This window comes from Catharus ustulatus, chromosome 1 (assembly GCF_009819885.2).
Source record: "Catharus ustulatus isolate bCatUst1 chromosome 1, bCatUst1.pri.v2, whole genome shotgun sequence".
In the NCBI taxonomy this organism is placed as follows: domain Eukaryota; kingdom Metazoa; phylum Chordata; class Aves; order Passeriformes; family Turdidae; genus Catharus; species Catharus ustulatus.
In genome coordinates, this window is record NC_046221.1 from 58,098,008 (window position 1) to 58,111,873 (window position 13,866).

Sequence of the window (13,866 nt, forward strand, 5' to 3'; positions counted from 1 at the left end):
GTGGACTTGAGTAATTGTATATTGCTTATATTTCTTTAGAGATGATAAATACTTACTTTGTATACTTTGTATAATCCTTGTATACTAAAGTGAAACTACAATGCGTTCAAATGTGCACAGAGGGCAGTACAAGAGGAATGACTGCATATTAAACTCAGGGATAGAAGTAGGAACTGGGAAATAACTCCTAGTTATTAATCACTCAGGATTTGTATCTCAAGGTGCTAGCAATCTGCTTTTTTGTTCTTACTCATTTTGGTGCCATTATATATAAAAAAAGGTAATGAACTGGTTTCAGTACATGCTAATAAGTTCAGCTCTCCAGGCTTAGGTTCATTATCCTGCTGTAAAACAGCATTTGGTCTGCTAGAGCCAAGGATATATCTGTGGCTGTAGGGCATACCAGAGTCACTTGGAAGTGAATTTGGTACTCACTGGTGCTGTATTCCTCACCAGCACTGCTATGTCCTTATGGAAGCCAGTGGAATTGAATAGGAAGAAAGTGCAGAGTGGGAGTGATAGATCAAGCCCAGCTTGGTGTGGACACAGTGCAAGAGAATGTTGTATTGTTCCTCTAGCATTGCCTTGTCACTCCCAACAACTCTGGTTCAAGAGGAAGTATGCAAGAAATGCCTCATGGTTGTGCTAGTACCAAGGCTAAGTCTTTGAAATCTTTCCCCTTTATTCTAATACCACTTGTTCACTGTCTTATCTGAATTTGCCCATGTTCTATTTAAAACAGCTGTTTAGAACAGTATTACTATGCAGAAGAGCTGCCATAAGAGATTAAGTTATTTGCTAAACCTATAATTGACTGTTAATGGAGTGTGGTCCCTTTGATACTCTGTAAGTTGCATAACACATTCTTCAGTACTACTTGAAAATTTTCCAAGACTTTGCAACTGATCCATTCCTTAAACCTTGATGATTGGTCTCACTTGACATTAGTTAGCTTACAATCAACTGTCATAAAAATCACCCATTCCTGTTCTAAATCAGCCATGGGGCAAGAACTTCAGCTCTGGAAGACAAGTGTATCTGAAGGAACTCCTCTGGCAGACCCCAGCAGCAGGCTTGGTACCCCTTCTCCTCTTCCTGGGCTCATGATCACTACTGCTGAATCTGTGGCATTGTGTTGAGCTGGCAGCTGTGTTAATAAGAGTACAGCTGTGTGGATCAGCTGCATCCTGGCTAAAGAAGAATTCACATCTGTGCAGTTAAAACAGTCAAGTGGTTCTGTCACACCCTTCATTATACTGGATGATCCTTTCTTTCTCCCCTGTGCACTTGGTGTAATGGGATAGCTGTCCAAATTTCAATAATACTGCTAGAGATAGCTAATTTGGAATAATATTAGACTGCCTAATTTTATTTATTACCTATGTAAAACAGATTTGTAGGATTGGTTTTCAGTATAAAGTAAGGTAACACAAGTAGCTATATCTGTAGGGATGGGGTTCAGCATAGTTGGGTATGAATTCAACCTCCTGCCCTTTTTTTTTTCTCTTCTATACTAGTCAGATATTTGAGGCTGATAGTGAGGTTCATTCTGTGCTTCCTCAAATGCCTTTTTATAAAATATTTTTCTTAATCACCTAGCTTTTATTTGTTTTATACTCTAAGACACAAGAAAAAATTATTGTGTGATTGTGAGCTGTGGTATACATTTAGTGACTCATGACTGCATGCTGTGAGAGTGTCCCCTTTACACTGTGGGGCATTTGTGAGCCTATTAATGTAAATTAGTATTCTCCTCCTTAATAAAATAAAATGGTCTATACAAATCCAAAAAGTAGAAAAGAAGTTGTTGATCTTAATCAGAATAGACAGCAAGACCAATTTTTGCAGCATGCTCTTAACAATGTATAGTGTAATATCAATCTGATATGCACTCTATTCCCACTCTTTTTTTACTAGTCTCTTCCAGGAGGCTTAACATTCATCATTTATTTGTATACATTCTTGGATCAAGACTGCTAAAATTGGTAATACTATGAGTGGCAGACTTGCATGCCTTATAGGAAAAAATGCTGACATCTGAACTTACCTGTCGATGTTATTTCCTCTTACATTAGAGCATCCTTCAGCAGCAGCAGTTTAAATTTAAATTAAACTTCCCCAGTGATTTCTATAAATCCATATAGTATTTTTTGTCTTCATGGATTCCAGGAGGATTTCTTTATCACTTCAATTAATAGCAGCAAATAGGAGTAGTGGTAAATATTTAATGTTGCTAAAAAACAATGCCTGAAAAGTGCCCTTGAAGAGTTGCTGAGTTCAGGTAGTGGAGTTAGCCTCATCCATGGGGGAAGGATCAAGCTAAGTAAACAAAGAGCATCAGACTGTTCACTGGAGATCAGAGAGATTTCTGCTAACTGTGGCTTGACATTGGTACCTTGAAAAGAGTTTTCCTTCAGTGCTCTTTCTTTATCCTTGAGCCAGCTGTAAGGTAAAAATTCCATCTTGAAGTTAATTAGATTAAAACAGTATATTTTGTCATTTACCTTCAACAGTCCAAACCTTAAAATTAATCCATTGTAAGTATATACCCAGTATGGTATTATAAGCAGTACATAGCAATGCAAGTGTTAGGGGGATGCATAAATTACAAATGTCTTGGTTTAACTGAGTTTAAAAGGAGAACACTCTGGAATGAGTTGCCTCCCTTTGTAAGTTCAACCAATCCCTTTCTGCCACTAAGGAACAAATATGAATATTTATAAGTGAAAAAAATAACAGTTTACTAATAAATGAAACAGCAACAGGCAAAAGCTAACCGTAAATAACTGCTAGATACAAAATAGCTAAATCTTATGGACTCATGAGAACAAAGAGAGATCCAAAATGCCAGCAAGCACCCTTTCCTGAGATAGTACCTGAGAGGGGTGACTTTGTGGGAAAGACAAAGGCACAAGATGACATCTGAGCCCTTCCAGGAAGGGAGGAGCTCATGGAGCAATTCCAGTGGCAGACCAAGACCCGAGAGCCCCTCTGGGGTCAGTGTCCTCCTCGCAGCAGGACAGAGCAGGGCAGGCTGGGCCAGGCAGAGCAGCTGGGCAGGGGCCACCCATGGCTGACACAACCCAGGCCAGAGCCAGGGCTGCTCCGCTATGGTTGGCGTGATACCTGAACTGCAGATGGGCACCTGCGAAATTCATCCCAAGGCAGCTCAAAGCCTCTGACTTCAGTCTCCCCAAGACAAGGAAGAAGAAGACGAAATATGAAAAGAGAACCCAAAAAGGGAGAAGCCTCTGCTTAAGCAAAGACCAAGCAACCAGCAAAGCAAAAACCACGCAGAAAAAGGGAACAAGCTGTCTGCTAGAGCAGACTTCAATAATACCCACCATAGCTTCCCACCCCAGTTTTTCCAGCTGCAGGGTCTTAAAAAGTCAGTAACAATTTGGGGAACAGATAGATAGGGAATACAACAACCTTTTGAGTTACCCACAACAACAAGTAATAACAAGTTTGTGGTGGGTGAAGGATTAAACACTGATTTAGTAGTAGGCAGGTACTTTCCTATGCACCTTTCAAGAGTTGGAATAAATCATGCATTAACTTCTCATACAGACTGATCAGAATTGATTCAGTCACAGCCAGACTGAATAGGATTTTATGTATCTTTTTATACTGACATAATTAGAGATGTTTGTGGCTAAATTTTTTCTGATATTTATTCAGATGTAGAATATATTTACTTCTCCTTACATGGCTGATTTGTAAGTCGCTCTGTTAGAGAAGATTGTGTAATTAAGATTGCAAGATTTTTGAAGCCAGGCAAGGTCTGTGGTGAGGTAGGTGACTAGCTAGAGAAGGCTTGAAGCCTCTTCTCAAGAACAAATTCCATTAGCAGTATCCTGTGGACCCCTAGACAGTTTGCAAGCTCCTCCTCCTCTGCCGAAACCAGTGGTAAATTTCTTCCACAAGGCAGCTGGAAGACAAGGGAAGGAAAACAGCTTTGGCTTTGGCAAACAGTTACTCCACTCATAACGCCTGAGGACTGTGCTAAATGTTGCCTGGTGAGGTTTCATAATTGTCTCTATCCCATCTGTTAATCAGCTTCTCTGAACAAGCTTGTCCGCAGCACTGCTCTTCTCCATAAATCAAGAGAAATGCCAGTGAACTCAAGACTGTAGGTCAGCGTCACACAGGGAGGTCACAGAGCTGAGACTGGTCCATGTTCTCTCCAGCAAGTATCTGTTACTTGTATCCTGAAAGGTCCCTCCCTTCTGTTGTCTTTAGGTGGCACCTGTTGGTGAGAGGACTGCGGTGTCAGAAGACAGTGCAGCTGTGGCTGCAGGAACTGCCACCACTGAGCAGCAGGATGTAGCTGAAGGTGACAAACCTCAGGAAGAAGAAAAAGAGGGTGATATGTCTCAGGTAACTCATGTCAGTGCAAGGGAGAGTGTGTTAGGGGAATCAGGACAGATTGGGCAGCCCGAGAGAGGCAAGGCTACTGCAGCTCTGTGCCCCTGGGTTCAACCAGTAGCAAGGTCAATGTTCTCTTCGGATGGCCCTAGGAAGGTCTCATATAGGGTATCCTTTCTTCTAAGTCCTTGCTTTGGGTTGTGCCTGCCTTTGTGTCTCTGTACTTTCCTAGGTTTGTGGAGATGGGACTTGGCCCTATGATGGCCCTGTGAGCAGCATGGATAGCATATTGTTTGGGCTATCCCCCACTGTTGTCTCTCTCTGCTCCTCGGTGGAGATAGCATTTATCCCGTAACATAACAGAGCTTTCTGGAGAAATAGGCAGAGAAACAATTGGATTTTTTTCTTATATCCTGGCACCATCTATATCCTATCAATAGCATTAGCTGGTTTCCTGTAAGTTATGGTGGTCAAGCCATATATCTGTATCTGGCCTGATGCCTTTTCCTCTCCAGCCTCTGAGGAGCTGACAAACATCTGCTAGAGCAAACCCTGTTGCTGGGCAGCCAGTTACCTGATTTCATTACATATTCTATTTCACCTGTGCTCCAGGATAAGATGGTCTGGAAGAAGATCAGTGAACATGTTCTTTTTTTTCAGGTTGGGTGCTCCAACAAGTTTTGTTAAATGCTTTTTTTACTGGGATTCTTGATTGATCAGATGCTACTTATATTTTTGCCTTCTGTGTTCCCAGTTACATTGTTGTAAATCAGGAGAGATCCCTTCAGTCAAAGAAATAGGTCATATTTCCTTCTTCCATCACCTTCTATCACTATTATCCTGGTGACTTCAATTTCCAAATAAAAATGGTATGGTGACTACTGGAACTACTGGCTTCACTCAAACCTGCTGAAACTAGAGCAGAGTGAAGGAAAAAGGTCTAGTAATTTCCAGGAACACTGAAAATGAAGCCCAAGCTACCTACAGAGAATTTTTATTATTTAGTGTAATAATGTGTAAAGTAGGTTTAGGAGGACTAAGGGGAGCAATGATAGCAGGAAGGGGATTATTCTTTGGCATTCTTGCACAAATATTGTTTTCTGTCTTAAGAATTCATGGTAGAGAAAAAAAGAAATTCTCATCCCATATATGCCCTATGCAATAAACAAACAATTATTGTTTTCCTGCTTGAAATAAAGTACTAAATGGGTTTGCATTTCTTTTCTGAGGGGGGTTTGTTTTTTGATTTTTTTTCCCCCAGGAAAAGGTCAGCAGCATCCCTTCAGTAGTAATAGAGCCAGCATCAAACAACGAGGGGGACGGAGAAGAACATGAAGTCATCATGAATGAGTCCAAAGATGCCACAACAGATATGGGTGCTCAGGTCACTGACACTTCTCTCAGTGGAACTTCCCAAGCTGGAAGTGATCAGAAGCCTGCTGAAGAAATCCAGGCTGTACTTTCTCAGGATCAGCCTGTTCCAACAGAAGATGCAGCTCCAGCAGTGCCACCTGGTTTTCTCTATAAGGTCTGCTTCACCATTCTTCTTTTAGATGTCCCTAACTTCTGTGGGTATGTCTTGTCTGCACAGGTAGTGTCATGTTTTCTTGAGGGCAAAAGATTCTTAGTTTATCAGCCACATGCACATACAAATACATGCAACTATAACTGTAATATTGTGTTGTTTGCTTCATAAACAAAGTCTTAGAAGATACATTTTCTGCATGCTTGTTGCTCCTTATATCTTTATGTAGCTGTAAGATTCACTGAAGTACAAGAACCCTTGAATGTCACCAAATGAGTGATGGAAATTAATATATTGAATAAAACTGTACTGCCACATAGTTAATCAGGAATATTGTTGATATATGCTAATGATATATCTGATATGCTAACAATATATTTGATCTCTAAGGTCCCTTGCAAACCCAAACCATTCTATGATTCTATGATCATTTTAAAAATTGTTTTTTTCTAGCCTGAAAATCTGTAGTGGAAGTATTGATTCTATTGAAACCCATGGCTACAGTTGATGGTAATGAAGCCAAAATGTCATTCAGTAACTTCCGTAATAATATCAACTCTTAGGGTAATCAAACAGAAAAATTTAATGAGACATGAGAGAAATTCTTTCCTTGGCTGGTAAAATCCCCAGAGTTTCCTGGTTCACAAGGTTCTTTGAAAATACTTTTCTTTTAGAATCACTGAGCAGCAGGAAAACTCCTTGAGGATGGATAAACTTTGCATGCTTCCTACCATAATTTGCATAGTTCAGACTAATTAGTCCCATAGCACTCTCTAAGTATGCCATTCTTTTTGGTCTATTCTCATTGCTCAAAATTTTCTGCAAACTTTGTGGATAACAGTAGGGTAAAGGTAAACAGTATCAGGCAACATAATTCATTTTTGTTTTCATTCCACCCTCTTGGGTCAGACATAGAGAAGAAGAATATATGCTTGCAAACTGGTTCTTAATAGCACTTTCTTTCCTGACTGCAGAGTTATCATGGAACTGTCTGTGCTTTGAGAAAATTACACTAGCTATCTTTTAAGGAGATAAAACCATTTACAGTAATTTCACGACTATAAGGCGCACCCTTTTGACTAAAATTTTCCCCTGAAACCGGAAGTGCGCCTTATAGTCCGGTGTGCCTTATCTGATGGACAAAGTGGCAAAATTTGCCAACCCGGAAGTGCGAACCGCGAGGGGGAGTGGCCCCACAGCAGGGCTGGGCTGTGAGGGGAGAGGTGTCCCGTGGGGCTGTGCTGGGTTGCGAGGGGAGAGTGTCCCGCGGGGCTGTGCCGGGCTGTGAGGGGAGAGGTGTCCTGCGGGGCTGTGCCTGGCTGTGAGTGGGGAGTGGCCCCGCAGCAGCGTCAGGATGTGAGGGGAGAGGGGCTCCGCGGGGCGGGCCCGCCGGCATCGGGGCAGCCGCCGCGCGGGGTGGGAAAGCCGCTGGAATCAGGGCAGTGGCGGCGCGGGGCAACCCTGCCGGCATCAGGGCACCCGGAGCACCAGGGAACTCCCGGAGCAGCGAGGCCCCGGGGACACCGCACGGAGCGGCGGATACAGGCAGGTCCAGGGCCCATGGCTGCCAGGTTGGGGCGGGGCCTCAGCCAGCAACCGCGTGGGGGGAACTGGGGGCGGAGCCTCGCTGCAAAAAAAAAAGTCCACCTTATAGTCCGGTGCGCCTTATGGTCGTGAAATTACTGTACTTAAAATGGTCTGTTCACAATGACATGCTGATCTTGTCAATGTTTGAATGTTCACCCCTTTGAAAGGCAGATATTTTTGGCATGCCCATCTGCTACTAAGTGGGAGTTCCTTCCAGGGCAGTCATTAAGTAGGGTTCCCATTACCCACCTCTTTGATCACCTATTGCAATCACTGACTCAATTTTTTATAGATGTTCACAAGAAGAGTAATACAACAGTGGCCACAACATGAAAATGAGAGAATCTAAAGTTCCTGAGAATCTTTCTCAATTTTATTTGTAAAATCCTGCCCACCCCTCTTGCAGATTTTGTAATGATAATGGCGAATGGAAGGAAGTTCCTTACATGGAAGGAGTAACAGTGGCAGGCCTTGTCCAAGAGGCAGGACATGTGGGATGTTGAATTATCATCTACCCTTGAGATTTTGTAATCTTAGGAAAGGATCTTAAGTTTCTTCTGATAGTCTCAGGAAAGGAAACTATCCTCAAGTTGTCCCTGCTTCTAAGGAAATGCATAAAAAACTGACATGAATCAATGCCTTTATTTATCAATTTATGCCAGATCAAAGGAGGTGATTCTGTTCTTGTGAGATCCCACCTGGAGTGCTGCATACAGTTCTGGTGTCCTCAGCATAAGGACACAGAATTGTTGGAACAAATCCAGAGGAGGGCCACAAGGTTGATAAGAGGACTGGAAAAGCTCCACCTTGAACACAGTCTGAGAAAATTGGGGCTGTTCAGCCTGGAGAAGAGAAGGTTCCATGCAGACCTGATGGCAAACTTTCAGTATCTGAATGGGACCTACAGAGGAGCTGGAGAGGGACTCTTCATCAGAAACTGTACTTCCTTGTAGGACAAGGAGTAATGGGTACAAATTGAAAAAGGGGAAATTTGAATTCGATATTAGGAAGCAATCTTTACTGTAAGGGTGGTGAGACACTGGAACAGGGTAGCCCAGGGAGGATGTGGATGCCCCAGCCCTGCAGGTGTTCACAACCAGGCTGGATAAAACCTTGAACAACCCAGTGCAGGGGAAAGAGTCCCTGCCCATGACAGGGGAGGTTGGGACTAGATTATCTTTAGGTCAGCCCATTGCAACCTGTTGGCATTTCATGATTCTATGATAATTTGAATGTGCTTGTCTATAGCCATATAGTTGCATAAAGATGATTTTTTTTTCAGCCCAGATTTAATAGATAGTTTTGTTGAGAAAATGTCTTCTATTTAGATCACATCTATATGTGTGATGTTATTTTCTTTAGGTTGAAGTTCTACATGACTTCGAGGCAGCTAACAGTGATGAGCTTAATTTAAAACGAGGAGATATTGTGTTAGTGATTCCTTCTGAGACCACAGCTGATCAGGTAAAAATGTAGTTCTGGCTTTTGTTGATGTTTTTCTTTGTCTCAACTTTTTTTCTTACCGATTACAGTTAATGAGAATGTGTATTCAAAATTATGTTACTGTAAGAAAACACAAATATTTTACTTATACCTTTGTATGTAGTTTCATTTGAGACTAAATAACACAGTTGACTACACCTGAAGTCACGGATACATGTAGGATCTGACCTCTGCATATTTTTAAGGGGGTTTTTTTGTGCTACATTGTAGTGGATTTTATACTGACACATGAGTACACAAAGATTTTGTGCAGAGGATGACCTACAAACCCTGTTACATTGTTCTATATCATCTTGTCAACACTACAATAGAATTAATTGCATGCTCCCTGAATGTTCAGAGTTTTTATGTGTGAGTTTTAGAAAAAATGCAAATTCACCCACAGAGAGACTGAGAATGCACACAAATTGTGGTCTCCTGTAGCCTAAAGTTATAGAGATGCTGCTCTGTGTTAGGTGCCTCTGATAAAGATAACTTTGCCCCTCGGAAGCCTGAAACTGAATTAAACAACAGTTTCATTTCATTTAAGGCATCTGCAACATTGCATTTCAGGTGACTTTTTAAACAGTTGTATTCCATATGTTAAACTGAATTGCAGTGAAATTTGTTGATTTTGGCTGCTGCTTTAAAAGAGAACACTGTACTGTGCACTACTAGCACCAGCCACCCCATGGGTATCTGTTAGTGCCTGTAGTGTTGGCAAGAAGTCTCCCAGGGGCTTGAGAGGTGGGGGACTGGATCCTGCCTGATCAGGTAGCCAAGAGCACTGTTCTGAATGAAGAATATCTCTTAAAATAGGCCTAAATACTAAAGTCCTAAGCACATATGAGTCCTGAGAACTGTGTTTTAATTTATTTTGCAGAATTATGTTGTTCAAAGACAGGTAATTATCAGTCCTCTCAGCTGTACTTTCTTTTAATTCAAGATATGGATACTTGGCTTTTGTGAGTGGGTGTTTTTTACTAATTTCAGAACAAAATATTTATACTACAGCAGGTACATAACTCTTTTTATTGAAATAAAATCTATTATCCCTACTCAAATTCCACTGGGCAGTTCAACTGATTTCATTGTCAGTGTTTGCAGAATAGGATACTACTCTAAGGGTAGTAAAATATGCTCTCTCTGACTTTAGTCTGTTTTTCTAGGATATTAGATGTTAAATACATGATAATGCTTGGCGATCCATGAGGTATAATTCTTTGGGTGTGCATTGAAATTCCCATTAGCATTAATTGAAGTAAATTGTGTGCAGTGATGGAGAAAATAAACCTTTATGTATTCATGTTTCTGAAGCCATTCTTTTCATGTATTTATTGCACACTACGTATTTCCCCTTCATGTTTAACATCACCATAAAGCTCAATACTTTTGTCTTTTGCCAGGTACTTTCTTATTTGTGTAGAGACTTATCTTTGTTATTCTTTATTCTCCTTCAAAATTGACCTGTCTGTCCTAGTTTGGAGGACAGGTGTCTGCTAAGAAAGGCAGGAGCCTCTCTTTGACATGGAGAATGTAAACCCCCTCACTCCAAATTATTATAATTTTGAAATTAAGGGGCTCTCAGGCAAAGATATGGGAATTAGGAATAACAGTTCTTTACTAGGGAAATTAAAATAGAAATACAGTACTACAAAGAACAAACCCCAAACACTGACAAAGTCAGAGTGCAACCTGACACCCCATCAGGCAGGGTGTTTGTAGCAGTCCCATTCAATGGTGGCTGCATCCTCTTGCAGTGACAGATGTGGTTCAGTTTAAGCAGTGCTCCTGTAGAAGGTGAAGTTTCCCTCTGGAGGTCCAGTGGTGATGTGGAGAAATCCGGTTTTCCTCTGGAGTCCAGTGGAGAAAGGGGCTCCCTTAGTGTCCCAAAACCTCTGTTTTTATCTTGGTAAGAAATGTTGGGCTCTTCCTCCTGGCTGGAGCAACTTCCAATGGGATGCAGTAATTTTATCAGTCACACAGTGGGACTCAGTGGGCCATTAGCAGAAAATGACTGGCTGGAGGAAGGATGGGTTGTGAAAAGATAAAGAACAATGCCCCGCCCAGTTTCAATGGATGGCCCATTAGCAGAATATCTCCCACAGAGATAAGGATCACTGCCCCACCTGATCACAACAGATGATGATAGAATAGATACTTTTGCTCACATCCTGTATTGCAACCCAAGACACTGCCTAAAGCTGTAATTCCAATACACCTGGTAACATCAACCTCCATTTGAAGTAAACCTCCATTTGAAGAAAGTGGCTTTTTGCATTAGATTTGTGTTGAAGTTGTTATCCAGTAAAACTGTATATTCCCTTCTGACATCTATGCGCCTATGCTAAACAGCTGCAGTTCCTCTATCTCTTAGATGTTCCACATTCTTCAAAAACATGTCCCCACTTAAACATACCCAGTCAATGTGATAGATAAGCTGGATCTGCTTTAATGATCTGCTTATTTGGGGATAGACACAGCCACCACCAGCACATGCAGCCACCCCACAATCGTGCCTTGATGGTGTATGTGATGATCTGTTCAAGCTATTCTATCTCCATGTGAACTGTCTGTGCAATAATAAAATGGCAACAATTAGAAGTTCTTTTTGCCATGGCTTTGCTCCAGTTCATTTTCTTTAAAGGAAAAAGATACGAGTTAGTGAGATGAGAGTAGATTGGTGATTTTTAAAATTACCAAAATGATTTTATTCCACGTAGAATTTATCACACTTAAGAGAACCCAGTACTTTCCTATAAGAAATCTCTGGTTTGTTTGCTTGGACTGCTGATGATTTGTTGATATTTTACTTGTCAAGTCCTGGTTTAGGTTTCCAGGAGTTTTTTGAAAACTAGTTGCATATTTTTTAGAGATAGTAACTTCTGAGACTGCAAGAACTGTTCTTTCTTCTGATTGGTGATAAATGAATGAGAAAAAAAAATCTCAGGGGAAAAAAATAGGATTCAGAACTAGTCTTCCCCTAGCTAGAAGATTAAGTTCAACCAGGAGTTAGATGGGCTAAAGGTTATACTGTGTGCTTGCAGTCACTTGGTCTCACAAAATTGTGGTCTGGCAGAATAGAGAAAATGGTCTGTGCAAATTAGAGGCTATTTTTTAACCAAAACACCAAATCTTTTAGCCATGTTATTCTGAAACGTCTTCAGGTCTGAAACTCATAGTGAGGAATCGGGGGAGACCTGAAATTTAAGAGACTCTCTCTTTTTCTTTGCAGGAGGCTGGCTGGTTGACTGGCATTAAGGAATCCGAGTGGCTTCAGTACAGAGATGCAAATAGTTATAAAGGACTTTTCCCAGAGAACTTCACACGCCGTCTGGAGTAGTTCTCCCAGGCAGATAAATGTAGTATGAAGCTCAGACAGTAGGTTTTTAACCTCTTTGAAACACAGGAGCCCAACTTTTTGTGGTTTAAGCCGTTAATGGTTCACAGACTGGTGCCAGAGAAAGCTAGTTGAAACATATCAAATGAGCATGAATGCAAACAGTTAAGCTGTAATTGCTGAAGCAGTACATGGGAAAAAAAATCAGATAAAAATGAAATGTCCTTATTTGTTCACAAGTATGTGGCGACAGGTTTGTTTGTGCTTCATCAGAGCTATGGTGATCCTGTATTTGATCCTTTCCCATGAAATCTGAAATTAGCTTCCTCAATACCAAAACCTTAACTTCTCTGCACTAAGTGTATTGTATTCCGTTGCACTGCAGAAGATTTAATTAATTATCCTGTAGTTATGAGGTCAAACTATTATAAGTTTCATGTGTTTAAAAGATAGTTAACTACTGCAACGTTTTTCAGTGTTATTTTTGGACATGCATAATATATATACACAAGAACTTATATGTGTATATGTAAGTGCATATGGCTATATATGCATTTTCACAATTTCATTGTAGTTCTTTGGCTGTGTAGTATCATCCAGTACATGCATTGCTCTTTCACTGTCTGGCATTACAGGAAACAGTTTTGTTCAGAGCAAAACTAGCTGCTCCATTGCCAAAACATGATACAATATCTGTGTTTGTAATGTGAAATTTTCATTCTTAGATGATGAATAACATCATGTTCAAAGCCGCTAACCTTTGAGAAGGCATGGCTCGGTCTCCTCTTCCAGCTGCAGTAGTTACAATGAGATAACCTGGAGGGGGGAGTTGTTATGATGCTAATATATACTTTTTTATTTAATTGGCTGAATACATTTTCAAAAAGAAACAGAACTAATCTCTGAGAATAAATGAACACAATATATTTTCACTATATGTATTTATGCAACATACCTTCACAGAACCTTTTAAAGTAAGATATATAATGTATCCTGTATCAAGAAGTCATCTGTAACTTATGTTTTCCAGTGCTGTGTCATTAAAAATAAATCTTTGGTCCAAAGAAGCTGTTTCTTCTGTGGTTCTTTTGAAGTTTTGTAAGAAGTCCACATAATTTATGCATTGTATTCTATATTCTAATCTTAATTTAATTCCTCTTCCTCCAGAGGAATACAGCATAACTGGTACAACATCTAAATTCTTGCTCTCAACCCTAGCTGTGGCCAGAGTTACAAAAAGTCTGAATCCCAGCTCAGCATGTCTCTCTGCTACTCTTCCTGCTCCCAAGTCTGACCTCCAGCTAATATCTGTCCACTGAGGAAGGGAGCTTGTCTATATTTAACCATCACTCAGCTGAAGATATCTACCTCTTAGTAATTTTTCACTCGTCCACTTTTTTTTCATGTGGAAAGCAAGTTCTCCACAAATCTGCTCCATCCTGTTTGCTGAGGCATAGAAGCTGCAAATATTTAGGGACATCTATATTTTCCTGGGAATTCGGTAATTTTTCATTTATACATTGGTCATCTTGCATGCAAATAGTATCTGTTTCCACTCCATTTC

General features: G+C 40.7%; 1 protein-coding gene across 3 annotated transcripts in view; it reads left to right on the top strand.

Moving 5' to 3' along the window:
- AMPH (amphiphysin) overlaps positions 1–13,369 on the top strand; it is a 134,986-nt gene extending 121,617 nt beyond the window's left edge. For all 3 annotated transcript variants that reach the window (XM_033074668.1, XM_033074756.2, XM_033074844.1), the window contains 4 exons: positions 4,243–4,380; positions 5,630–5,896; positions 8,843–8,944; positions 12,198–13,369. In XM_033074668.1, the coding sequence (XP_032930559.1) occupies positions 4,243–4,380; positions 5,630–5,896; positions 8,843–8,944; positions 12,198–12,305 (615 nt within the window). In that variant the 3' untranslated portion in view covers positions 12,306–13,369. The remainder of the gene's footprint in view (positions 1–4,242; positions 4,381–5,629; positions 5,897–8,842; positions 8,945–12,197) is intronic.
- Positions 13,370–13,866: the final 497 nt, after the last annotated feature.